This window comes from Aphis gossypii, chromosome 1, assembly GCF_020184175.1.
Source record: "Aphis gossypii isolate Hap1 chromosome 1, ASM2018417v2, whole genome shotgun sequence".
NCBI classification, from domain to species: domain Eukaryota; kingdom Metazoa; phylum Arthropoda; class Insecta; order Hemiptera; family Aphididae; genus Aphis; species Aphis gossypii.
The window spans coordinates 44,561,523-44,589,466 of NC_065530.1; the positions used below are offsets into that span (position 1 = coordinate 44,561,523).

General features: G+C 26.5%; 3 protein-coding genes across 4 annotated transcripts; 2 read left to right on the plus strand and 1 right to left on the minus strand.

Annotated features, from left to right (window-relative positions):
* Window positions 1-1,542: 1,542 nt before the first annotated feature.
* LOC114130186 (peptide methionine sulfoxide reductase MsrB) lies at window positions 1,543-3,757 on the plus strand. Of its 2 annotated transcripts, none has more exons than XM_027995096.2 (4): window positions 1,543-2,029; window positions 2,096-2,268; window positions 3,260-3,450; window positions 3,519-3,757. In XM_027995096.2, the coding sequence occupies exons 1-3, from the start codon at window positions 1,851-1,853 to the stop codon at window positions 3,436-3,438; spliced, it is 531 nt and encodes a 176-aa protein (XP_027850897.1). In that variant the 5' UTR covers window positions 1,543-1,850; the 3' UTR covers window positions 3,439-3,450; window positions 3,519-3,757. The 2 variants fall into 2 exon arrangements, with proteins under 2 accessions (XP_027850897.1, XP_027850898.1); XM_027995097.2 differs by having other exon boundaries at window positions 1,545-2,029; window positions 3,296-3,450.
* A 496-nt stretch (window positions 3,758-4,253) lies between these two features.
* Window positions 4,254-27,927, minus strand: LOC114130184 (E3 ubiquitin-protein ligase TRIP12). The gene is made up of 36 exons (XM_050198490.1): window positions 27,735-27,927; window positions 27,190-27,294; window positions 21,413-21,514; window positions 21,207-21,323; window positions 21,050-21,143; window positions 20,764-20,821; window positions 19,410-19,583; window positions 19,230-19,338; window positions 18,906-19,135; window positions 18,655-18,825; window positions 18,389-18,576; window positions 17,943-18,131; window positions 17,637-17,798; window positions 16,932-17,054; window positions 16,690-16,860; window positions 15,898-16,134; window positions 15,217-15,419; window positions 14,935-15,082; window positions 13,847-14,120; window positions 13,637-13,772; window positions 12,227-12,423; window positions 11,933-12,084; window positions 11,624-11,860; window positions 11,359-11,547; window positions 10,303-10,488; window positions 10,049-10,240; window positions 7,372-7,571; window positions 6,647-6,768; window positions 6,330-6,517; window positions 6,153-6,262; window positions 5,817-6,087; window positions 5,516-5,761; window positions 5,269-5,457; window positions 5,048-5,188; window positions 4,657-4,978; window positions 4,254-4,520 (listed from the first exon to the last, which is right to left on the minus strand). The coding sequence occupies exons 3-36, from the start codon at window positions 21,463-21,465 to the stop codon at window positions 4,324-4,326; spliced, it is 5,976 nt and encodes a 1,991-aa protein (XP_050054447.1). The 5' UTR covers window positions 21,466-21,514; window positions 27,190-27,294; window positions 27,735-27,927; the 3' UTR covers window positions 4,254-4,323.
* Window positions 22,134-24,262, plus strand: LOC114130185 (KAT8 regulatory NSL complex subunit 2). Its single transcript, XM_027995095.2, has 3 exons — window positions 22,134-22,491; window positions 22,612-22,970; window positions 23,066-24,262. Exons 2-3 carry the CDS (start codon window positions 22,639-22,641, stop codon window positions 23,535-23,537), a joined length of 804 nt encoding a protein of 267 aa, XP_027850896.1. The 5' UTR covers window positions 22,134-22,491; window positions 22,612-22,638; the 3' UTR covers window positions 23,538-24,262.
* Window positions 27,928-27,944: the final 17 nt, after the last annotated feature.

The window sequence follows — 27,944 nt, forward strand, 5'->3', positions numbered from 1 at the left end:
TTGCTGAGTTTAAAATTTGCCATGTTACGCAGTGTAAGACAGACAATATCCACATGGTCGCATGTATTGTCTCCGTCTTAAATATTATATACAGCATAGCTAATTTTCGTTTAGTGGAATCAATATTAGGTCCGTTAGCTTTAAATTTTAATATTGGAGTTAATTTACTTATTATCAAATGTGAAGATGATAATATTATTATTTAGGGAATCTAGTAGACTTTTATTGATATTTAAATTTCTAAGTGAGTTAGCAACATTAATATAGGTAGTTTTAATATTTTACATAACTATACTCATTAAGAGGCCGTCACACTAAGAAAAAATCGACTGTAAAACATGATTTTGTAAATCTAATAGTACTCAGGCCTAGTTGGTCGTAGAAACATGATTTTTGTACCAAATTAAACGTGAGAAGTTGTACTAATAACTGTTGGAACAAATTTTTGAAATTTGTTTTCAAACCGATTTTATTTATATTTGAAATTTTAAAAAAATTATATAAAATCAGCAAATTGAGATATCAAAATTTTAATTGATTAATATGGTTGAGTTTAAATTTACTATTTATATAACAGGAACTACTCAATATCGAATTTGCACTTAAAACCTACTGTATAATGTACAGTAGTAACACAATATTATTATGTGCTTGTTATAATAGTATTAATTATTATTGTATTTATAATAGGAATTTCAATAATGTATATTTTGTAATTACAACTGTTTTTCCAATCAATGACATTGATTGCCTATAGAATAGACTATGGATAATTCAATTATTTAGAATAGTCTATAATCAATGGTTTTTCCAAATTATAATTATTATTTTTTTTTCACTGGAAAGAAAATAGGCTTCAACATGACAACATTCAACATCTAAGATTTTAGGTTTTAGGTTAATGATAATTAGCCTTGTGACTTATGTACATGTAAGTTCAATGTTGCATTGCTTGTATTACAGTTACATTAATGAATAAAATTAAAGATTACAAGTTTTAACATTTAGATATTTAAAATATTATATTAATAACTAATTGGTTAGAATTTGTTTATAATATTGATTTTTGTAAAAAAGTTTAGAATGTATTTTTTTCTGAGGGATAAAGAACTTCTTCTAGTCTGTTTGATATTAATAGGGTGTTTAGAATGACTTGGGCATCTGGACAGTTTTGGATATGCTCAATGCTGGATGGTTAAGTCTTTTTGGCATACGCCATACGGGTACGACGTTCCCTTAACTAAGGTATTTTGTTAACATGTTTAAGATTACGCTATAAGAAAATATAAGTTAATAATAGCATGTTCATTGTTAAATAATTTTTATTAGCTAATAACTAATAAGTAATAGGCCAATTAATTATTCAGTATTTCAGTGCAGCACGTATTTAAAATTTCAAAATATTTTGTATTTAAAAAAAATATATTTGTAATGATAACATTACAGAATTATCACAGAATAATATTTCATATTATCATTTTTCGTACAACTATACTATAATACCAGAATCGTGATGTAGATATATTGTTATATTCTGTGATACAAGTATTATTATTATCTACTATCTAGTGTAGACTTTACTACATTAGACAACTTTCGTTTAGTGGTCACTAATTTGTAGTCCATCTGTTTACATATTCTGATGTGTTGTACTGTTGCTTACTTGCGTATTAGTTTATAGTTATTGGAGTTTAGGCCCTGACCAGATACGGTCACTTCATACACACATATATATATAAACATTTGTATAACATCATATTAATATCTACTGCATCTACGCATTTTATTTATAAACCGTTGAATAGTTAACGAAAAAAATTCTTTGACCTACATTGTGAATGTGTACATGAATGTATTGCAGGAATAGAATATTGCGTTTATCCAGTGATATTTTACAGTTAAGAAACAACATCGGTCTTATTAGAATAAGGACCATGAGTCAAGGAGAATCGGCCGACTACAAGGCAGACTTAAAAAAACGTTTATCGCCAATTCAATATCATGTTACTCAAGAAAAAGGAACAGAGAGGTAGGTAACTATTTGAATTAAAGATAATTATGAATATGAAAAAAAATCATTAATTCTTTTATATAGAGCTTTTACTGGCAAATATAACAAAACTACAGAAGCTGGTTTGTATACTTGTGTAGTATGCAATGAAACATTATTCACTTCGGAAACTAAATTTGATTCTGGCTGCGGTTGGCCAGCTTTCAATGACGTTATTGATCAGAAAAAAGTCAAACTAACAACTGATACTTCGAATGGTATGTTTAAATAGTTTAGGTAGTGGCCATGGTTTTGGTGTACAATTCTATTTTTTTTGTGTGTGTATCTGTCGAGGGATTGGAAACGCTGCATAGTTAACAACGCTTCTATATCATTAATAATTATTGCTTGTTGGTTAATTCTATACAATATAATATGATAATTATACTAGTCTATTATATACATTTATTACAAAGAATACTTTTCTAAAGCTTCTAATATTGCTCAATATAAAAATATTTTCAAATTTGTAGACAATACAATATTTAAAAAAAAAAAAAATTATTTGAGGTGATTAAGATATTTAGTTGCACTCCTCAGTTGAATACTTAGTCATTCATAGATTAATTATTTATCTTGATTATAAACTATACAAAATATGGATTTATAGTAAAATGTTTCATTATTATATTTCTTAGCTGATAGTAGCCAAAATACACTTCAGACAATGATCACCCAACAATTTATTTTCAATGATAATTTAGTTTACATTTTATGTATTTGTTCAGCAATATTACATTTATGTATTGATTAGAGACTTAAGCAAATATTGCTTAAGAGCTATCTTTCTGAGATTACTTAAATTAAAAAAAATATCTGTAGTATTCCCTAGTTTTGAGAAATTGTTAATTAAAATTTTTCATAAAATTTAAAAATGTTCTTAAAAAAAGTTTAATTAACCAAGTATTAATGTATTAATTGTTTTTTTTTATTGATTTTTCAAGTTTCTTGCACTAATTTATTTAATGAGTAATAACTGATACGTATTAAACCTGGTATAATTGTAATATTCAATTAAATTTTTTTTTTTTTTTTAATTGTATATTAAGTACATTAGATTATGGAAAAGTTTTATAATTAATATTCAAACCCAGAAGTTTCCATAATATTTAAATTTATATAAAATAATTTATGTGGTGTTGGTGGCGTTTCCTTCATTTCTCGACTATACAAAACAATGCTGTCGCTTTATGACGGTGATGGATACAGTTGGAGCAAATTTGCTGTTATTGATAACCAATCCAGGTATGATAAGAACTGAGGTGCAATGTGGAAAATGTGATGCACACCTAGGACATGTTTTTAAAGATGGCCCACCACCAACAGGACGAAGATTTTGTATTAATAGTGCTTCAATGAATTTTCATCCAATAAATCCAGAAAAATAATTTTATCAAATGGTAATTGATTATAAAAATTAAATTTGATTAATGTAAAATTTTTAAAATAAAAATGTTTATTTTTCCAGAAATATTGGTTATATTTTTGTTTGCAGTTACTTACTACATATTTATTAACACAAAATGGATTTTAGTCACTATAAACATGTTAATATTTATTTGTGGAAGTTTCCATAATTAAACTAATACTTTATTGTGTCAATGATAATATAACTATTAATTATCATCTTATAAGAAAATATTGTGATTAATGTAAAATAATTAATATTTATTTGGAATTGGATAATAAATGTGTTTGTAAACAAAATGTTGTTCTATTATTCATCGTGAAATGAAATAATATTGATAAAAAAAAAAGACAAAACTTTTTGGGATTTTTTTTGTACAATATTCTAAATTAAAAAGATACTAAAATGGAATGTATTTCAAATGTTACACGTGCTAAAAAAAGTATGTATATATATATTTATTATATATATATTATATAATATATCACACACCCAAGAACAAAGAAACATTTTAGAGATCTTAAAGTATTAAATTAATATTTAAAATAAAAGCAACTTCAATAGTTAAAAAATAAAAAATAACCCTAAAACAAACTTGTTTTGTATTATTTACACAAAAATTATAAAAAGAAAATTACTAAATAATATATATGTATATTATAGATAGAAATATATATATACATATATATATATATTATATATATAAATATTGCCTTTTATTTATTAATAATGTAAGTTTTAATCAGCTTATTATTCTGCAATTAACAGTACAATATAATTATTTAAGTTGGAATATATCGTAATTAGATTTATGTATATTTTTTTAAAAGTTTGATACTACATTAAGAAATTTACTCAGTGATAATTATGAAAGGTGGAAGGAATGTTGTCCTTCAGATGCAGCCAGTTGAAGTTTTTTCCTCATTAAATCTATGCTAGAGTAATCTGGTAGTTTAAGGTAGTTAACACATGTCATTACAGATGGTAAATAATCGTCTGGATTATCGTTATCATCAAATATTCGCCGCACAATGGTCAACGCAGGAGAAAGTGATTTAAAACCTAAAAAACATGAAATTGTTTTAACTTAATTTTATAGGTAAATAAATAATATAACCAGGAAAGTCAACTTTTATGTAAAGTTTATTTATACATGAAACTTTCTTTATAAATATAGTGCATATAAATTAATGCTTACCTCCAACAGGAAGACGTGGAGCTCCAGTAACAAATCTCAAAAAGTCTCTTTGTTGTTGGTGATCATACTCAGATAATATTTTAAAAAGAAATCCGATAGCTCTAGAATTTCCTGTATATCCATGATCCAAACGACATGACTCAGATAACATACGCACATCCCAATTTTTAGTCGTATTTGTATGTCCACAAAATATTGCTTCCAACTCTTCAGGATAGAATAGCTGTCCAAGGCGTTTAAGAGAGAATACACTTTCAAATCCTTCTCGAAGACTTTCCATCTGCTTAGAAACTCCTTCCCGTAAAAACCAATGACAAACCAACTAAAAAATTATAATATTATAACATTGTCAACAAAGGTAGAATATATATATATATATTTTATAAATTACCTGTATATACTTTTCCAGGTTGTCAATTGTTACATCTATATTTGCACCGTTCTTACGTAATTCAATTGAGGCATGTCCTGGTAATGTAAAATTAAGTCCTAAATCTTGTACTGGACAACCATCTAAAGTAATTTTTCTAATCTAAAATAAAAATTTTTTTTAATAAATCGAGATTCATAGTTTTTTTTAAACTAAGTTATTACTCTATATTGTAAAAATACCTTTTCAGTTTTTTGCTCATCATTTAGTGTATTATCAATAAGGATAAGTCTTTTTTCGAGTACTAATTGATGAAGTTGTGATAGAGTTTTGTATATTTCAGGAACTATGTATGAAAGATCACCAAGTGTAAGATAATTTTCATGGCCTAATAGCCAACGATACATGGTAATACTTAATGGTAAATCCAGCTAAAAAATTTCATTAATTAATGAATGGCATAGCTCAATTTACTATTTTATATCTTACTAATCTTGAATCCATAATAGCCTTGGCCATAAATTTTCCTAAAAATTTAAATTTTGATTTCATTTTAACTTGATGAGGAAGTTTACATGTTCGAGATAATGGATTGGGATAGAGTCCTTCTGCTGAATGAACGTAAGAGTCAAATTCAGATCTTGAAGGATTGTTCCATAATTCTAAATCAGCTTTTTGTAACTCTTTTGAGACTAATGCGTAAAACTCTAAAGTTGGTCCTAAACCTGTTCCCACCTGAAAATATTGAATTAAGTAGTAATTGAATTTGGACAGTTTAAGTTATAATTACTTCATCTTCATATTGTATTTCTAGTAATGCTCGTGAAGTGGCATTTTCAGATATCACAGCTTCGGCTTGAGAAAGTATATTAGATCTAGTTACGGAACGTTTACGTCTATCTAGACGTGGTGCAACACGATCATGCATATCACCATTAGTATTATTTCCAGCACCTTGAAGTTCAGAACTAGAGTCAAGTAAACGTTGCAATGCACGATCTCGGTCAAATACAGTTGCATAGAATAGTAATTGTCGTGTTTCAAATGGTAATAAAAATGCGCTAAAAAAATTAGTGTTCATAGATTATAAGTGTAAAAATATATATATATTTTTTTATAAACTTACCATGCTGATGCAACTTGTTGAAGCCAAGCAGGTAAGTTTCCAGTCATTATAACTAATGGGTCTTGAAGTTGTCTGTTTGCTTTTGCAGATATTTTAACATTGATAAATTCCTAAAATAAATGGATAGTTGTCAAAGATCATACATAATACATATTTTATATTTTATTATTAACTTACATTAAATGGTATTATAGAATTATTATGAAGTTGTGTTGGATATAATGAAGTCCAATATCTATTAATGGCGTTTAAAACTCTTAAAAGACTTAGTACCGGTAATGAAGGATCTTGAATTTGAACATACTCGGGCAATGATAATTGAAGATATGGTTCAAGAGACGATTTGACGGGAGAAACTACTCCTTCTACAAAAAGCAAAATATAATTAACATAATTCATTTGCGGTTTTAGTTATTAGTTATTACAAAAGTATTTGCTTATGTATACTAATTTAATTTAAAATAATACTAAAAATACATATATTTATACTTTACCTAACCATAGTTCATCCTTCACTTTTTTTGAGGCACTTTTGTGAGTTCCTGATCTACCTTTTTTACCTGAACTGCTAGTAGTAGGTTTAGGTGAATGTACCTCTGTATCTTCAGGTAAAGGCCTTGAATAAAAATTATATATTTTCATTAATTTTAGTAAGTATCTATAAAACTTTACAATACCTAAATATATAAATTATTAATAAAAACAAACACAGTTGAAACTATATACTTTCAAATTTTTATATCAATTCTGCATAGTCTTCTCAAAATCAAACACTTCAATACCACACACATTGATATGTATTAATAACGAACATTTAAAATTTTAAAATCACATTATCATTTAGAAATTGGAATGGAACTAAGTGTTGGTAACCAAATATAATAGAAACTAATAGTATAACATTATTTAGATCGTAATTATTGATGATCTAATTGTACATAATTCTTTGTTTCACAGGTAAAAAATAAAATTTATAATACAAATTAAAATCAATAAAATATTGAAGGTAATAGGTGGATCTATATTAATTTTTATGAATACTTTTCATTATACTACTATTTTTTTAAATTTGGTAAGTTAACTTAGTTATTGCCAAAACTTTATCATACAATTAATTAATACGACAATCTTTAAATTAGTTCATTGAAGCATAGAGCATCCTATATTTATAGCAATAACTTATGATTTTATTATTGATTGTAGTACTATTATTTCTTACCTGTAATAAATTGTATGGGTTTGCACCCATATTCCAGCTGACCCCAATGGTAGTTCAGATTCATTATCAGTCTCCATGTCACTCGTTGTAGAAAATTGACGAACAGCTTGATATACAGTCATATTATAAGGGAGTATATGATTGCCTATAAGAAATTGCAATTTATGTCTTGCTGAACCTTGTCCAATCACAACTGCTGCCTGTAAATACAATTTTTGAGTTAAAGCACAAGCTTTTATATCCTATTCAAACACATAAGACATTTATTTAATGTAACCATTTTAATAAATTTTAAACACTATCCTAATTATGAATAAAGGTATCTTTTAATATTAAAAAGAACGGTTTCAATGAAATTTACCAAAATTAAATGTATTATTTATAGAATCACATACTAAATTTAACGATGAACCAATATTAAATAGTATATTAATCAAATAATTAAGATTAGTAATTCTCAACTCCTATGTACCATCTATACAGTTTGAAAATTTTTAAGTAACTGTATTGGAAATGATGGTGTAATTTCTTTATTTTTAAACAATTGTAGGTTTATCTTCTCTCATTCTATCATTTATCTTTTTAACACGTCTTTAAAAACTTTAAGTTTCCATGTGGAAAAATATCTATTTCTAAAAAAAGGTGATAAATCTCAAGTAAAAAATTATTGCCCGATATCCAAAATTGCATCTTATGGCTTATGCTATTAACTCATTAATAATGAAATTGATGATAACTAAAAAAAAAATAAATCATCACAATATACATGAAAATGAACTTTTTTTTTACTTCACAACACTAGAAAACATACAGCATGCTGTCCTATTAATTTAATTCAATCTGCTAGTAATACAGTGTTGAATGATAAATTGTTTAATTGTTAGATAAATTAATGTTTTGATTTGCTTATTTTAAGTTTTTATAGATATAATCTTAAGGGGATTGGAAGCGGCGGTTTTCTGTCTTTGTCTAACACACGTGTAACAGAATACATCTATAATCCTATGTTACACGTGTGTTAGACAAAGACAGAAAATCGCCGCTTCCAATCCTCTTTATGTATCTAGATCATTGTTATAACCAATTAAACTTAAAAATATGCACTAAAGTCTAAGTCATTAAAAAAAGGATTTATTTCATATAAATATAAAAAAAATTGCTATTTAAATAAAATTATTAATTAATAATAAAAATAAAATCTTTAAAAAATATAACTACGTGGTTTTGGATATATTGAGTATTAATAAATCACGTTCATGTGCTACATTTTTATAACAGATAGCTACACAAATAGTATTACTACATTCAAAACCAATTATTATATTTAATCATTTAACAATTTATTTAATACATTTTAAACAATAATATTATCCATCAATCATTAAAAATCATTAAATATGTGTCAGTATAATAAACAAAAAATATGCAAAAACCCTAAAATAAGCAAAAAAAAATTTCATATTTGAATTCTCCGGACTATAAAATGTATTTGTATATCATTCTGCTATTACATCACCTATGATGGATATGCAAATGCTATGTCCCAAACCCAAGTTATCACCATTGTATCTAATCACATAAGTTGTAAAAATTGGACTTATGTCCGTTAATAAATAAATGTTGTTTCTTTTTATAAAAGGAGATTTTTGCAAACTATGGGTTGAAAAGCACTGATTTAGATTATAAACAAAAATATATTCAGTATAATATCAGGGCTGAGCGTACTTGTTAAAGATAAAAAAAAATAATATTAATTGTATACTCTATTTACCTATTTATATTTATAGGCAATAATATATTGTGCCAATTAATACAATTTATATGATAATGCAATTTAATATGAGTTTAATAAAATTGATACGTACATCTTTGTAAAACAATATTTCTTTTAATCAGGTGGTTTTTAGCACTATAATTTATTTGGCTTATATTTAGATAGATATATTGTTATTTAATTATTGTATATTTATTATAATTTAATTATTATATTTCCAAGTATTTAAATAAAACATTTAAACCAGCCTAAGATATTTATCATCGTTTTTTAACTATAAATGTATTAAAATTCAGTAGTACATGTAAGATTAAGTAATATACAGAATGTTTCAAAATTTAAGGAGTAGCTATTTCATTATATAAATATTAATATTTAGTAATTTTTATTTTTTAAAGAATATTTTAGGGGATTTGAGGGTTAACTTAAGAAATTCAAATGGGAACCTATTATTTTTTGCAATTACAACGTGAATAATTATTTTCAGAGTATTTTTTAGTACATGAATATTGAAATTTAAAGAGTAGTTTATGAGTTATAAGTATTATAAGTATAGATGAGCTAAATAGTAGAACAATATTTTTTTTAGGGGGGGGGGGGGGTATTTGCATACCATTCAACTTTTAAAATACTTATTACTCATTTCAATTTTTATGCATCAAAATTCTATGAAAAAATAAATGGTTACATAAGTTCTACAAAAAGTATAAGTTACTATTTTAATTTCTAAACTTGATTCCTATAAAATATTGCAAAAAAATATAAAAATAACTAAATATTTTAGATATTTTTAAATAAAAAAACTTCTGTATCATACACTTCTCTCTGTTATGGATATTTATATGATAAAAAACATAAATTTTGAATTATTCTGTAGATTGTAATAATATGAACAATATTTACCAAGGTGTCATCAATATCATCATCAGAATTGTCATCGTCAGATTTAGACTGATTATTCTCTCTAATATGAGAAAATCCTCTAACCACTAAATATCTTTCAATTGCTTGTACTAGTGCTAATGGATCAATTTTAACAGTTCCACTTTTCCATTGTTTCAAATTATTGCAATCTGGATGTCTTTGTAACAGGCACTAATAAAATAGAATTACAATTAGTCATTTAATAAGGAAGAACAAATTCCTAAGCCATTTACTTTAAGTTGATGTGTATTAAAAAATTTCAAAGCGCTATTTCCAGCCCCTGTTGATAAGTCATGTACTTTTACTGGAAATTGTTCCAATTGCGATACACAACTACCCAACTTTCCTATTAATGCAGAAAATGGTCGAGTTTCTATATTGTTGTGGTTCTTTGCAGTAAATGGTTCAAAACTATCGAGCTAAAAAATAAAAAATGAATTGTTTAGTTATACATAAATTCATTTTTGATCATAAATTATGGTCCAAATTCAAAATAAGTTTTATAACATAGACATTTATATTGTTTTCCACACATGTTCCTATGCCAGAGGTATGGTAAACATTATATAGCCTATTTCATAATTTAATATACACAAAGTGACTAATTAAATGAATACATTCGTTATTTAGAAAAAGTTAAACTTGAAGGAAAATGTTTTTACAATTTTTTAATATTATCATTTACTTTTTTGAATAGTAATATACAGGTATATATTTAATTTTATACCTTAATAGAATGACTGCAATGACTGAGTAGTTAATAAGTTTTAAGCAACTTTAATTTAGATAAGCATAGTAGCACTAAAGTATTACATTTTACAGGATATCATTGTGCCTATCTACTCCACTGACATTGCTCCAGTGCCTGCGTTATATATATTATAAGTCTATGGCACACACTGCCACTCTGGCCTAGATGGGAGAATATATGAGTTAAATGATAAGACCGCGGGGACTTAATGTTACGAGGCTAACGCTCTGACCTCATTGCTATATGAGTCGTGGATTCAAATCCCATACTGTGTATAATTTTCTCAATTAATTCTCGATATTTCTTCCATGATCAGCCACATGATATGTGGCCGTGTCACCACTCATATGAAGTTAAAATACTTACAATTAATTAACTACTCATTCATTTTTAAATAAAAATATAAAATTAACTTAAGCATAAAAATTGTAGTTAACTATAATAATGCATTTAAATGAATAGCTTTGTAATATAAGTTAAGTACCATGTATAAAATTGTAAATTTAGGATGTTATTACTCATTATTTGTTATACTTACAGGACAGCCAGCAAAAACATGTAAAAACTTTCGTAATCGTTCACTTCTATGATCAAAACCTAAAGTAACTTCAGTTAAGTATACAGTAAGTGATTTGATTAATCCACTATGATTGACTTCAAATGGTGATATGTCTGATGTCAATACTATTTCTCTTAATTCTAAAAGAGCATTAATATCTTCATTTCCCTATAATTCCATACACAATATAAAAATAAAATCATAAACATAAATCATGAATACATATGCTATACTAAATTTTTACCTCATTTTGTAATTTATTAATAGCTTTTGTAAGGCGAGCTAAAATACTTTCTGATTTTTCATTTTCAGTAGTCATATCTTCATCTTTTGTACTTTTATCATATAAAATCATAAAATGTTGTGATCTTTCTTTCACCCATAATTTAGCTTTTTCTTTATTGACTGCACTTATATTTGATGCTGGATTTATTAAAGTTCCTGCTACATTGATGTGCATATTGGAATTTTTACTTAATTCCTAAAAGATAATTATTAATATAATACAAACATATATATGTAATTATGTAAATCTAGAATTATTTATAATTACTTTAGAAAATGCCCTTTCTGTACTTCTTAAAAGTCTTGCGGGATTTAAAGATGCTAAAAACCCTGAAGTTGATTTAAAATTTGAATTGGAAAAACGTGTTCTTGATGATGATGAATTAACACCTACAGCACGCGATGCAGAAGTGTTACCAGCTTAAATTAAATAAAATGTTATTATTATCCTCATTATATTTCCAAAAAAATTATATATTTTTATTCAAAAGTGAGGAGAATGATTTATATTTAACACTAGGTTTTTATGACTAATAATATAAAATAAAATATAAATATTTACCTTTGGATATAAAAAATTCATGAAGTGTAATAGCTTGAGCAGAATTTGGCGAAATAGTATTACTGCTACTTGCACTACTACTAGCTATTGTTTGTACATCATTCACTTCGTTGTCTTGATTTCCTTTTTTACGTGCAGCACTGGCAGACTGCCGTTTATTATGTTTTTTATTACGTTTAAATACTTCTGACATACGACTAAAAAAATATTAATAATCAAATAAATTAATAGATAAATATATATTTAAAAAAAAAAAAGCTTATTACATTTTAGATTCTAAGCAAAATAATGAATGTATTGATTTTACGTGTTTTTTAATCTGTTATTCTGAGAAGAGGGAGAGGGGTTAAATATAAAAATGTAAGAAAAATTTATGATCAGGGAAAAAAACAATAACAATAAGAAAAAACAGGAATATATTATGCAAATAAAACTCAACAAAATCAATTTTGTTTTATTGGCATAATATAAAAATAAATAACCACAAATACCTAATTAAAATTTTTAAAATATTATTTTAACTATCATAGAACTAAGAAATTTTTTTTTTTTCTATAATAGACTAAAATTTATTCACTGGGTATAAATGTTAGAAAATAAATATAAAATCCTACAAAAGTTGTTCTTAAATTCATATAAAAATATTAAAAAAATATATAAGCATACATATAAAAAATTTTCTAATATGCATTTCGAATTAGAAATTTTACGACAAAATAGTTAACTATATTGAAGTGAAAAATTAATAAAAACTTTTAAGTTTTGAAAATTTAGTTCTAGATTCCTTTTAATAGTTTAAGTTCAAATTTGTATGAAATTCTTTATTTAAATGATAAATACCGATATTCTTTTATAAATTTTAGTACACGCAATACAGTTTTAATTTCTATTAATATGTTATTAAGTATTTATATTTACTGTTTTACATACAGATTTTAAAACATTTTGAATATATCAGTTGATAAAATATGGTATAAATAATAAATATACATTATTATAATAATTAAATAATATTATAAATGCAATATTTTTGAAATAAATTATATCAATCTATAGCAATATTAAAAGTAAAGCAAACTTCTTTAATACTTATGTATACCAAAAAATATTCATGAAATATTGTTTGTGATAATAGGTTGTTTCTGCTCAGAATTGTTTCTTTGTGTACAATGATAAATCATTAAATTTTTACATACCTATAATAATGTACAGTAATGTACAGCAGAACAGTACCTACACATTTGCCTATATTTTTCTTTTTAAATTAAAAGTATAAAAAAGTTATGTTTAAATTGCATTTAGAAGATAATAAAATAAAGTTGTATTTTAAATAGGATTAAAAATTCAATAATTAACAAGCACAAAAACTATTTTATAACTGGGTAATCATTAGGTCTACAAACTACATACTTGGTAGAACAACGAGCTACTTGAGCTAAGATAGTTGCTTCAGGTATGGACTCTGCTTCAACTTCAGTACCACTAGTTGTTGATTGAACTTCATTTCCATTTTCAGTTGGTATCGGATATTGATTTAAAATATTGTCTAAAAATGTCATCATTTAATTATTTTATTATGAAAATGTAATAAATATTTTGATAAAAAAAATTAAAAATAACCATTATGAGAACTTCTAGATGGTCCTGGTAATCCTTCAACTCCAGCACTTGAAGTTGATGGAGAACACTTCACAGGTGTTTGAATATCAGCTTCAGCTAATTGTTTAACTTGATGCATAACACCCTCACGTATGAAATGAGTTTCAAAAACTTGTGGTAGTTTTTGCATTAATATTTCAGCCATCTGTATTGCACCAACCACAATACGTAAGTCTTGAGATGCCATCATACCAGCAATATGACTAGCAACCATTTGTTTTTGAGTAACAACCTTCTAAAAAACATAAATATTTATGTATATAGATATTTTTTATACATTTTAAAATGCTTTAACATTCAACAATATTTATAAATTGAAATATTATACAACTTTTTAGGAAAGAGGTACTTTTTCAAACTGTGGGTTGTAATCATACTGTTAGTAGGTCACATTATATATATTTTTTAATATGTGTTTTAAAAAGGCCATTGATGTTATAGTGGGTCAACAAAATTAAAAAAAAATCCAAAATGGATTATTATACAAAAAGTTTGGGAACCTCTGTTTTAAAAGATAATAAATAATATTTTTAGTGTAGTAAACAATTAATAATTTACCTATTCTAGCATATTATTATTTGTAATATGTTAATTTGTACTTTGTAAATTTAAACTATTTTAATATGAGTACCAATAGATTAATTATATCAGATTTCCAAGAACAAATGGGGAACCATATTAGGGCTCTAGGTATGTGGTTTAATCAAAATAACTAAACACATGTATTACAATTTTAAGAATATGCATTAAAAATATAAAACATACAAGTTACATAAATAGTATTTTTAACAAATAATGGATAATGTGAATGACAATACGTAATTGGTATTTAATCATGGTATAATGGCGATAATAAACGGAAAATTCATGGAACTTGTTTAAATGTCTGTTTGGAGCAGTTCAGTCGAATGTGGCGCTACTGTATAGAAATAGTTATTGTATGAAAAATATAGAATTATTAGTAAAAAATTAATTCCCAATATATTATATAAAAAAAAAAAAATTATAAAAAGCACATTTTTAATTGTTATTTGATTTATTTTAATTACCAAAAGTAATTCTGCTGGAGAGTAGTAAACCATACGTAATAATGCACGTAGACACTTATATCTGACCAATGGACCAGCTGAACTATTATAAACTTCATATAATATACTAAACAATAAGCGCACAAATGCTCCCGCCAGTTCATTTTCACTAAAACATAAACAACATAAATAAATAAAAAAATTGATATATTGAAAGGATAAGATTTTAATTTATAATAATAATAAAATAAATATCTATAAATTTTAATTATAATAAAAAATACATTGACCAAATATACATACCCAAATGATGCAACCACTGATTCTACGTCAGTGGTAGATCTGGTTTGATGGTTATTATTAAAAGATGACGGAACTGTTAAAACTTTACGTTGAATTGCTCGTGTAGTACCAGTATCTTCATTAATTTGTCTCATGGAATGAAGATCAATTGTGTAGGGAGCATGACTTAAAAGAACTTCATCTTCACCAGCTTGATGCGCAACCTAAATAGTTAAGCAATTGTATAGTTACTGTTCTTATGATTGCAAACAAAATAATATTGGAAATTCTATTATTGTGACTGTTTTGATAAATCTATGTACTATGCAATTTATTAGTTTTTTTTTTAATATACATACTATCAAATATTAATGTATAGGTATGTACATAAAGAGGAAAAAATTTCCATCCTAAAAATACTCTAGTTAATCTCAAGAATCTCTAGTATATTTTGGTATATAATGTACTGGTGAAGAATGGCAAACATGGTGATTTCAATAATGTACTTAGTTAATATACTTTTTGCCTAATTTGAGTAATAAACATAATATCTAGAAAATATTGATTTTTTTTTATAAATAACTTCAAAGAATCATTATCCTTTAACTTTTGGGAATCCTTATGTATACTACTGACTCTTATGCTATAACCCACTATGTTGTTATTAATTGTATTATTGAAAATATAAATTGTGACCTATACCTCGATTATTCTTGAATCTAATGATGTATAAGAATGCCACATAGATCTATCATCCCTCCATTGCCACTGTACCATTTGTTGAGAAGTTCCTGTTCCTTGAATTGTGCCGTAAATACCATGACGATCAAGAAGACTATCAACTGAAAATAATCCATCAGCAGGCAATCTTGGCATAAGTTCGCCAATTAAACATGTAACTTCATATAATTCTTGAGAACTTCTTGGAAGTAATTCAATCTAAAATAATAATAAATCAATAAAAGTTATGACTGATTGATTTGACTTATTTAAGTTAATAAGTTTATAGTTTCAGTACCAATAATCATAATTTTGTACAATAAAATAAATATTAAATAATGTTAGTAAAAATATAAAATAAATTATGTTATCAAACATGTATATGAATGTATATAACATGATATAATGACATCCAATATCAATAAACAGATAACATTTATATACAACATTCGTATTTATGCTCTCTTAATAGCTAATAAAAATTTAACTTAAACAGATACAGATACATAGTTATATAGTCCGGTCATCCTAAGAACGCTATTCGTTTGTGCATCCAAATGACCGAGGTCCGCAGTTTTGTAACCATATTTCTCCCACTCTACCGTCTAATAGACATATAGATGAAGTCTAGGCGACAGTGGCGGCAGCCAGCATTCGAGAAGGTTTAGTGATAGGAATGCGCGAGATTGGACGAATTTTGGTCACTGCCCAGTAGCGTTCTTAAGATAGCCAGACTATACATCAAGTTTAATAATAATTAATATTAATTTTTACCTGAGTAAGTTCTGGAGAAGGAGATCCAGTAAGAAGGTAGCCAAGAGTTTCAGCAATGTTATTTTTAAGTAAAGTTTGTGACAATTCTGGACAGTTTGTACATAATGTTGACATCATTCTCAACACCATAATAAATGTATTTGTACTCATAACAGGAGGAGATGCAACAACCTAAATAAAGTAATATAATCATTAAAATATTAAAATTACCTACCAATAAAATTAATTGATAAATATATTACCAATTGTTGAAGATTAGTCAATAATTCATCACTCGCAATTTCTTTTAATTTATTAGAATCAGATTGGAAGTTTTCAACCAGTCGACTGAATGCTAAACAAACACTTTCTACGCTTTTCTTGTCCTAATATTAAAAATATAAAATTTAAAGATAATTTCAGTGATAATTAGGTTTGACCCTTAACATTTTATTAACTTTATCAAATTAATATTTTACATTTTTAATATTTTGAATATAATTTTTATTTATACATAGAAAATACTAACCATAACATTTTTTTTTCAATAATTTTTCATTTTAAACTAGATATAAGCCATATAAACTAAAAATGGTAGTCAAATATTTAATTCAACTTATGTGGGTAGCCATGGGCTCTACCAGAATAAATGTAAAAATGTTTTTAATGTTTTTATCAACAGAACAACCACAGTAGAACATAATTTTAAATTATTATGAGTTAAGCTAAAATTGATTTTTCAAAATATGCTTAATATATCAGTAGAAAGAAAAGTATTTTAAATTTGTAATATTGTGATCGGTAAATTTAATTTAATTAATAATGTAATTTGACTTTTCCCAACAGTTCCAGATGTTAAAAAATTTGATTTGATTTACTTTCAAACAGAGCTTTTTAGCTTATCATTAGTAAATACTTAATATGAAGAACACATTATCTTTTTAATATTTTTTTTAAATAGTGTTTACCTGTTGAGTTACACGACTTGACAGTAATGGTAATGACTTGGAAACATAGTGAAATTCATCAGCATTCATATTTTGACAACAATTTGCAGTGATAGCTAGAGCTGCTCTTTGTGCATTAATACTAAAGAAATCTATAAAAGTTAAACATGCAGCCACACCATTCTAAAAACAAAGAAGTTTCCAGTATTTTAATTTAACTAATATAAGTTTCTGTAAAATGATCATGATAATTATGTACTTGGAAATATATACTCAAGATCATGATTATGTTTATGATTTAAGTAATGTACTAGCAAGTGTACTTACAGATTGTAATATAGATCGACCATGTCTTCTAGAAAGCATTTCTAAAGCAGAAAGGGATTGTTCAGCAACATCCATACACTGGATAGCTTGCAGTTTATCTAACATAGCTGGAACAGCATCAAGAACAGCAGCTGACGAACGTGGAAGAGCTTCCATCATATAAGTCAAAGCACGACAAGCATGATTCATCTAAAAATATCATTAAATGAAATAATTAAAAATATGGGTGATTTATCATTAATATAATACAATGGTGCCATATACCACTTTTAATATCTTAGTATTTTTGTATGATATTATTCAATGTATTAAATAATAATTATTGATGCTTTAAATAAATAATGTTTTCATACTATCTTAAATTTAATATTGTTGACTACAAATTTATAAATATTTAAAAAATATTAATAACAGTTAAGAAAAAGTTTTTGATTTGTACAACATACCATGTCAAAATTGTGTTCCATCGAAAGTAAAATTATTAGTGCAGTGACAACAGGTTTCACAGGAAAACCAGTTAAAGTATCTTCATTACCCATAACCAACATTTGGCACATTTCAATAACGGCTTGAAGTTGCTGTCCTTCATCTCCTGTAGCTTGCATTCCTTGTAATAATTGCTGAGCTTTAGAGGCTACAAAAGAACATAATAAAACAATACAAATAAAAGAAAAATGCAATAAATGATAGTACTAAAATTTATAAACCATACTTGTAGATGCAGCACCCATAGAACGATTGAACAAATGGTGCATGCGAGGAGCTAATGCGCCAAATAAGTGAGGTGGTAATCCTCTAGATTCTAATAATGCTTGTAAACGTCCAACTTCACCTTCTTCTTCACTATCATGACTAGTAGTACCACTACTCCATGCTGTAGGCCCTGAAATAATTTTAATATATATTTTTATGGTTCTTGAGTTAAGGTTCAAAATTTCAAACAAATATAATTGAAAAAATTACAGTTTACACCACCTCCAGTAGCTTGTGAGCCAGATGAAGAAGGATTAGTATTAGAAGTGGTAGATGATGATGTAGCCATATCAGGGGCATTAGTGCTAATTGAACTAGATGTAGAAGGAAGGATATTATTCATGTTGTCATTGCCTTCAGCCATTCCATCCCCTTCAACCACACCTTCCATAGCCAATTCTGCCGCCTCTCTTCCACTCGCTTTGGTATTACCGCGGCGACTAAACAAATAATTATAGTGAAAAAGATAGTAATTAAAATAAGTTTTAGAATGTATTAATTATTAATTGACGCAAAAATTTGAAGTTTTAATACCTGCTACTAGCACAAGACCCCGTTGTTGGTCTTCCTCGTTTCCTACGCAGCGGTAAAGACGCGCGTAAATTAGTTTCCTCCTTATTCTTACTTTGACTTGAAGACGTACCTATAAATTATAATTAAATAAGTTATAATATTTAAATTTAAGCAAAATACAAAAAATTAAATAAATTATACCCAGCGTAGGGAGTTCTAATTTTGGACGTTTATTTGGAGAAGGTTCTATTTCTTGGGTAGAAAGTTCGTTTGTTAAATTATTTTCTTCAGAGCGTGAAGGCCCTTTTGATTTACTACGCAACGGATATCTATTTTCAGCAGGGCTGCAAGTCGAATTATCTACTTTTTGCTTTCCTATTAAAAAAAAAAATGATTAATACATTAAGTTCTATATACACAATACGTGTATTCACACTAAGTGGCAACATTAAATATTGAAGCTGGATAAACTTGGAATAAAATGGGGTTTTATAGAGGATAATAGTACTAAAATACACATTTTAAGAAAATAATAACAGATATTGTTAAATGATTATTTAAACAGTACATTGACATTGAGATTACATATAATAATCATAGTTTAAAATTTATTGACAATTTCAACTAACATTAAAACTTGTTAAGAAAAAAAACTTTTAAAATTATCTAAAAAAAAAAGTAGTCTACCTGAATTCAAGGAAAAATTGGTATTGCTTTTTAAAAAAAGAAAAGAAAGGAAGTTGTATAATGTTAATTATTTATCAAAAAAGATAATCATTTAAGTTTTCTCAAAATGTATACTTTCAAGTTAACAAAACTTCATTTCAATCTAATGTTATCTATTTAAGTCCATCTCTTAATGCAACGGTTTCCAAACTGTGCACTACAAGTACTTTCTAAGAGCACATAATAATAGCTTAATATAGAATTTTTTTTTTGTTCTGTCTTTCATAGTATTCACAGCAGGGTACCGCCTTAGTATACCAGGGATGGCAAATCCATGGCACGCATGACCAAGTTGACAAGCAAAAAATTAAAATATTTTTACTATAAATTATATTATATAATATAATAGGTAAAAATACTTTGAGCATACGGCTTTTTAGGTCAATAATGAATATAAAATATATATATTTTTCATGGTATGCTCGAAAAAAAAGGATGTAATTTTTGGCGTGTTATGTTCAAAAGATTTGCCACCCCTAGTATACAATTTATTCATGGTTGTATAATGTGGGACTTAAATTTAATCTTTTAAATTAACAAAATACTGTTATCACAAAAAGTGCTTACACTTAATTTTTTTTTTTTCAATTTAAATTTAAAATATTTTGGCTAATTTATTTAAGGAGCAGTAACAAAAACCAAAGAAGTAGCTAATTGTAAAGTAGATGTCCAGTGTACCACTTATAAGAACTATAAGAAAAATATTTTTATACAATGATTTCTCATTGAATATAAAAAAATAACAATTTATTAATATGCAAGAAATACCTATGCCTGTTATTATACTTATAATTTTTTTTAAATGTAAAATACAAATCAATAAACTTACTATTTTTAGGCGATTTGGATATTGTTGATTTTCTACTAGTACCTGGTGATTCTTTTTGCTATAAAATGAGAAAAATAAATAAATAAAAACATAACTATACATAAATATATGCCTATACTAAAACATTAAATTAAATTTATAAAATTATAATGAACTGCTTAAAAATGTTATAATACATAGGTAATTTTACATATTTTAAAAGCTTACAGTTCAAATATTTTATTTTAAGATGTTTATTCAAATTCTATACATTACTTATATTGTTATACAAGATTGATAAACTTACTATTATTATATTAGAACTACTGGTGCGAGTATTCCTAATATTCGATTTACTTTTACGAATACTTTGAATAGATGCAGTTGAATCATTCACAATTCTGAAATAGTTAATATTTAAAAACGATTGAATAAATAATTTAAAGCAATAAACTTAAACTTACGGTGCTTCAGTATTATCTAAATTTAATATAGCCACATCCACTTGATTGTTTGTGCTTTTTTTACTATCCTTGCGAGAGCTGACTCTAGATCTAGTATTTCCTTCTATATTTCCCCTCCTATAATCATAATTCAAATGTATTACCCAATTATACAGCCACAAATAAAAAAAAATTTAAAGTAAGAAAACATTATTTTAATTTCTAACCTGGTACTAATAGAAGACGCGTTAACCAACGCGGAACTAGCTTGTTCGGCCATAGACGTCACCTCCAAGCAATTTAATCATGCCACAATCAAATCACAATTCCTGCAACAACAATAATCAGTACAATCAATTTTTTAATTAGACTACATTAAAGAAAAATCATTATAGGTAGTTCCAAAATTAAAAACTTTTATATGAAAAAAAAATCGATGTCATGAAATATTTTATCAAAACAAAATAATTAATAGACGATCAGTGCTCATTAGATGTTAGTCCTAAGTGGGTACTCAAAATTACCATCATGATAGACGTAACAAACCTAACACCTATCCCTTCCATTGGCACTCACCATAAAACCAGAAGCGAATAGTATTGGGAATTTTTGTTTACAATGATTTGTTAAAACGACCAGTGTTCATGGTTTCTTATTGAATACTTATTCCAAACTCGACTAACGAGAACTTCCATAATTCGATTCAACGTCTTACTAAAGGTAAACGAAATTTGCGACCACGGAAGTCGCAAAATACAATACTCCACTGCCCAAAACAGACCAACGTCATGAAAAGACAATGGAAAAACAAGATTGATTCAACAGCTGTTAAATCATATGAGTGTGCGCATGCGTGATTGATGGCAAACCAAGAAATACCACATCGTACCACGGATACCAAGCTACTTGGTACTTACCACAACACATGATTGAGGTTATGTATATGTGTCTAATAAGTAAAATAATAAACCAAACACTAAAGTAATCACTATAAAAAAATAATCAGTATTCACTTTTCAGTTTTTACTATTCAGTAATCAGTAATCACAAATCGTATTAATAATTCGTACTTCGTACTTGCGTACTTTCGTAGTCAAATCTCAAAACAGTAAAGTTTAAAATATGTTACAACTTACAAGCTTACAGCGTTAAATAGATACTTATTTAACCTATCATAATTTTATCTAAAAAATACTACAAGTATTAATAATATAAATTTTATGATATAACAAAATTCAAATAACGATTTACGACCAACATTCAACATTTACTCTAGCGTTGAGGGACGACGAACGATATATTCCATGTATGTGAATGATACATTTATTTCGTAACTTTATACTTACTAGATATAATTTTAATTATACTTGAATATTAAAGGATAAATTAAATAATAATTTTATTATACCTAAAACTTTACCTATAGTTACATCATTGTCCATACATTGGCAAAATGGAAGGAAAGAAACAAATTGATTTAAAAAAAGAGTTCAGTCATTATGCTACTAAATATAAAAGTTTAAACCCGTTCAATGAAATAGACTCAAAAAAACTTCTCAAAGAAAGGTACAAACAAAATTTGGATGATTCCAAACCTTTGGAAGACGAACAACCAACTAAAACAGTCACTGTGGACTTATTCAAACAAATTCCATTACTAGAGGATATAGATTTAACTAAATCTGATCCTTTATGTAATATGCCAAAATTATCTGAAAAAGAAGCTGTACGTAGAGTGAGGAATAAATTTATACGACTACAATTGTTATACGCCCAAGAATACAGGTAATATAAAAAAACTATTTTAAACAAGAATAAATGCCAAATGCCTATCTAATTTAAAACTTCTCTATTTTTTTTTTTTTTTTTTTTTACTATAGATATTTGTTATTTAAGTATCGTGTAAAACGTCGAGAATACTTAATTAATAAAAAATGTGATTCTGAATCATATGGACATCTAAATAAATCAAAATGGACTAATGATGAAGAATATGCAAAATTCCGTAAGCTAAAACTATTGGAACACTATCAAAAAATGACAATAGGACAAGAGGCAGTAGTGTTTAAAACAGCAATGGATAGAAAAATAAGAGCAACTTCGTTATTAAACAATAAGGGAAAGTCACATCTTCCACACTGTACATATGTAGAAATGGGTATAAAATGCACAGGAAAAATGATACCAAAAAGTAAGTATTGTAAGAAACATATCCTCAAGGATCCAAAGCAAATTTTATTCAGAGCTTGCAATGTGCTTCAAAGTGATAATCAATGTCAAGAGCCTATTGTAAATTTTGATATCAAATCTACATGTGTCTTACATGAGAAATTGCCAATGCTTCGAGATTAAATATGTATTTATAGATATACTACACAAAAAATATTTTATGTATTTCTATTTAGGTTACCTACCAAGTACATTTTTTAGTTAAATAGGAATTCTTACTTTAATTTAATCAATTTATAATACTCTAACTAAAATAAGTTTTATTTAACAAATAATTACTTAGTTATATATAATATATAAATTATGCTGTTAAGTATATAATACGTATCTTAGTATAGGGAAATTGAAATGTAATAAATTCATTTTGCCATTATAATGTTTATATGTAAATAATGATAAGATCTATAATAAGTTGAAATATATTTATGATAGCCATTGTAAGAAAATTTGGTTTATTGTTCAATACTAAGCAAGACAGCTTAACATTTTGGGTTAAATCAGCATATAACTAAATCTATTATTAATAATAAAATTACACGTGTCAAATAAATCAATGTCAAACATAACTCTGGTACAATAAATACTTAAATAATAACATATTAAAAAACACCATCATGTATAAAAAAGTATAGTTTTATATCAATTATTAACCGTTTGGTAATAAGCAGTTACTGAACAAAGAAAAAAAGTTTGAAAGCAATTGCTAATAAACAATGGGAGCAAATTTTTAAATGTATCATGTTATCTGACATTAACTGTATGTTATAACCACTATTGCACTTATTTATAAGAAAATAAAAAAAGTTATCTGTAGATACTTTCTCATTAAATATGAATAACCTCGGGAATTGACTGGTTTTCATTTACAACAAAACACTGATTATACTTAATTACTATAATTTTATGTTTTTATCTGCTTATGAAAAATTTTGCACTACATGGTTAATTTTTATTTCATTTTATAACAGACTTTATAATACTTAGAGTATCTAATTTCTAATATACGTCTATACACATGGTTTTCCAACTTATAATAAATTATCAAAGCTGTATGGTAATTTAAAAGTTATACAATAATATAACATTCTATTCTTTAGATGTGTAATTTATCAAAAAAATATTCAATGCAGATTGATAAATAAATGAGAATAGAAGATATTATTTTAGAGTAAAATGATCAACAATGCTTTACATATTGATTTACAAATACCAACAATTAATGATGTAGCACACTGTCATTACTAAAAATGCCATGAAAAACTCTATTCAAACCAAAAAAAGTTTTAGTTAGGCTAGTAGGTCATGACACCACTTTCTCATAAGTCTTTTTATTGGGTTAGTTGGGATGGTGACAGATGAAAGAGCAAAGATTAAGGAATTTTTATAAAGGGCTAAGTAACTGTTAAAGCATTTGTAGTGAGTTTTGGGAAATTCAGAAACATATGGTATTTTAAGATCAAACTGAAGAGTGTGGTTTGAGTTATAGAAAGAAGCTTTCAAAATTATGTGTAGAGCTTTAGATAGGAATCTTTGTATGCAATTAATGTTGGTTATTTTGACAGCACCCCAAAATTAGATTCCATAAGTCCTAATAGATCTTAGTAAGTGTTTATAGAGTAGGAGCATATTGGGTAGCTTTATGTGCTTTGAAGTTAGAAGTGGCTGAAGGAGTTGAAAATAGTCATTTAGTGTATGAGTTTTGTTTATTATGTGTAGTCGTCAAATGAATTGACAGTCTATAAGGATAGCAAGGTAGTGTCCATTCTGGCAGGAAGAACCAGCTGATTATTGAGATAAAGTATAGGGCATGTTCCGTAACAAAGGGTAAAAGTACCATGAACAAATTTGGTTATATATACATAAATATATATAGTGGTCGCCGCTTATTGGACTCACGTTTAATTAACTCATTCGTCTATTAGACACAAAACGGCTAGTCCCGATTCGCACATATACTAATACACAGCAAAAAATTTGTCTATTCGACTCACACACCAGTTAATAGGGTCATTTGAAAATTAGATAAGTAAAGAAAATATGTACATTCATAGAATAAACGTGTTATAAATAGGATATAAGTAATATAAGTAAGAATGTGGCTAGTGATAGCGACGAAGAGAAACCTGATGAGAAACCACCATCAACTAAACAAATGGTAGAAGCGCTTCAAATTGTACATAGAGCTAATTGTACTATCAACAAAGAGGCGATTTTGACGTATTCGAGCAACATAAATCTTATGAAGTTGGCTGAAAAGGGGAAAATCCAATCAACGCTAGATGGATTTTTATCAAAAAATTAATTAGATTTGAAATACCTATGTATTATTTTATTTTTAATTGGGTATAGCTAGATTTTTATTTTTATACATACCTTGAATCTCAATACATATTTTTAAGTAAATAAGTTTTTAAATTTTTTTTGGATCATTCACCTTATTGACTCATTCGGTTAATCGACTCAAATGGTTAGGTCCCAAAGTGAGTCCAATAAGCGGTGACCACTGTATATTCTATAATATTCTATATTACACGATATACCAATTAGGTATTATCTTTAAGTCTAACATTAAAAATAAGCCTATGAGAACCACCACACCCTCCCTTAAGAGGTTGCAACACTTGGATATAGGGCTCAGCACTACTGCTTACTATGCCACTACATTTTTATTCAGTACATTATTGTAGTGTCATAGAAACGAACAATTTAAAATCATATAAATGTATGATCTCCAGTGATCACAAGGTGGTTAGTGTTAATTGCTTAACATTGCCATAAAAGAAAATTTCAATCATATTCCTACAATTAATAGCCTAAATTCAAAAAGTAAACATTTTTTTATTATTATACACACATAAGGACATTATATTATGTAACATTGTAATACAAAGACAACAAACCGTATTCACTTTTAATATAATGAAAACTTGTGAATAACAATTTTATGTGTAATCTGAGTACATTTTTATTGAATATATTATAAAAAAGATAATTCTATGAATTAAATTAGTTTTAAATTATCTAATTAATTATAAGCTTTTCCATTATAAATATACAAAATTTAAAAAGTATAAGGTTATGATTGCAAAAGCATTTTACCACCAGAATACACATAACCTAATGGTTCTATAAAGTCAACATTTCAATAGTTTTTCTCTTCACTAACGCACTCATGGCAATTAGAACACTATGGTAAGAACAGTTAATAGTTTATCGTTGATTTTCAATTTTGAAATACTAATAGTTAATATGACAATTTTATCCACCTATAATTTATAATTTATATGGTTAATATTTTTGACCATAATTTAGTTTTATCAATAACTTTTTTTGAAGGACCATTGTTAAGTATTAAAAGTTAAAAGTACATTGAACATCCTTAATTTAAAGATTAATATGACTTTATCTTTCCTAACTTTAGCAAAAATGGTAGATATTAAACAAAATCTTATTCTAGAGCTTCTGTTTCAAAACCTTTTTTTTATGAATAATAGATTTACCTGAGAATATCCATACAGCTCATGTTAGATGATTTAACAAATTGTATGTATAGAAAACATTTTAATCAAGATACTTAAATTTTAGATACGTAGTTACATTTTAAAGTTGTAGTTTTATACTTTTCTTTTTTTCTAAAATTAGTTTACAGTTTCACGCAAAGTATATAGATAATAAATATTGTAGCAAAGTTACAATACCAAGATTTAAAATAAACATTGACTTGAGCCTAAAATATATTTTTATTTAAAATTATAAAACAGGGACTTAGTACATACCCATAACTAACTAGACTGTTAAAATGTTGCATCTATGGTGATATTTGTCATTTGATAAACACAAACATGAATCAGATGATACTTGTCTTAATAATGATGTATTTCTGCAATAAAAATATATTATTTTATTGAATTATATGAATATATAAATAAGTTTGAATAAATATTTATTTTCTAGACTGGTACATACAGTGGAACCTCAATAATTCAAACTTCTATAAGTCGAATTTTCGATAACTCGATTTTTTTTTTATACTCCCAACCGATTTGAACTAACGAGATTCCACAGTAATATGTACAATGTACACAATGAAATACAAAATTACAAAAAAAAAATATAGCTTATGTGACTACATACATAATAAATATTAACAAATTTATCGAAAATATTAATGTGGTAAAATGGTGAATACGAGGTGGTTATATACCTTGGATGAATAATAAAATTACGATAGATATCTAGATGTCTACAGTCCATAAAAAACTGTTAAATTTTGGGAAACAAACATTTCGCTAATATAACAATAATAATTTTAATGCTTACCCAAATTTGATATCAGCAATCACTAAGCAATGGGCACTACTCACTATAGTTGCTAGTCCGGCCAGTCAGCGGTCACTAGTCACAACTCACTATTATAAGGAATAAATCTACAACACTCAAAGTGCATCACGCTTGACCACAGCTTACTACAGCAGTACAGCTCAATGGCCAATGCACCATTTACTGATTTACTATATAATCAGTAATGAA

Bases quoted from the DNA above. Each gene is read 5' to 3' on its own strand.
- LOC114130184 (XM_050198490.1), bottom strand. From the start codon at position 21,465: ATGGCCGAACAAGCTAGTTCCGCGTTGGTTAACGCGTCTTCTATTAGT. The intron at 16,861-16,931 runs GTAATATATTTA...TACTTTATTTAG, and splicing joins TGACTAATCTTCAACAATTG to GTTGTTGCATCTCCTCCTGT. The intron at 6,263-6,329 runs GTAAGTTAATAA...CATTTATTTTAG, and splicing joins ATTCTATAATACCATTTAAT to GAATTTATCAATGTTAAAAT.
- LOC114130185 (XM_027995095.2), top strand. From the start codon at position 22,639: ATGGAAGGAAAGAAACAAATTGATTTAAAAAAAGAGTTCAGTCATTAT. The intron at 22,971-23,065 runs GTAATATAAAAA...TTTTTACTATAG, and splicing joins TTATACGCCCAAGAATACAG to ATATTTGTTATTTAAGTATC.
- LOC114130186 (XM_027995096.2), top strand. From the start codon at position 1,851: ATGTATTGCAGGAATAGAATATTGCGTTTATCCAGTGATATTTTACAG. The intron at 2,030-2,095 runs GTAGGTAACTAT...TCTTTTATATAG, and splicing joins CAAGAAAAAGGAACAGAGAG to AGCTTTTACTGGCAAATATA. The intron at 2,269-3,259 runs GTATGTTTAAAT...TGATGGATACAG, and splicing joins AACAACTGATACTTCGAATG to TTGGAGCAAATTTGCTGTTA.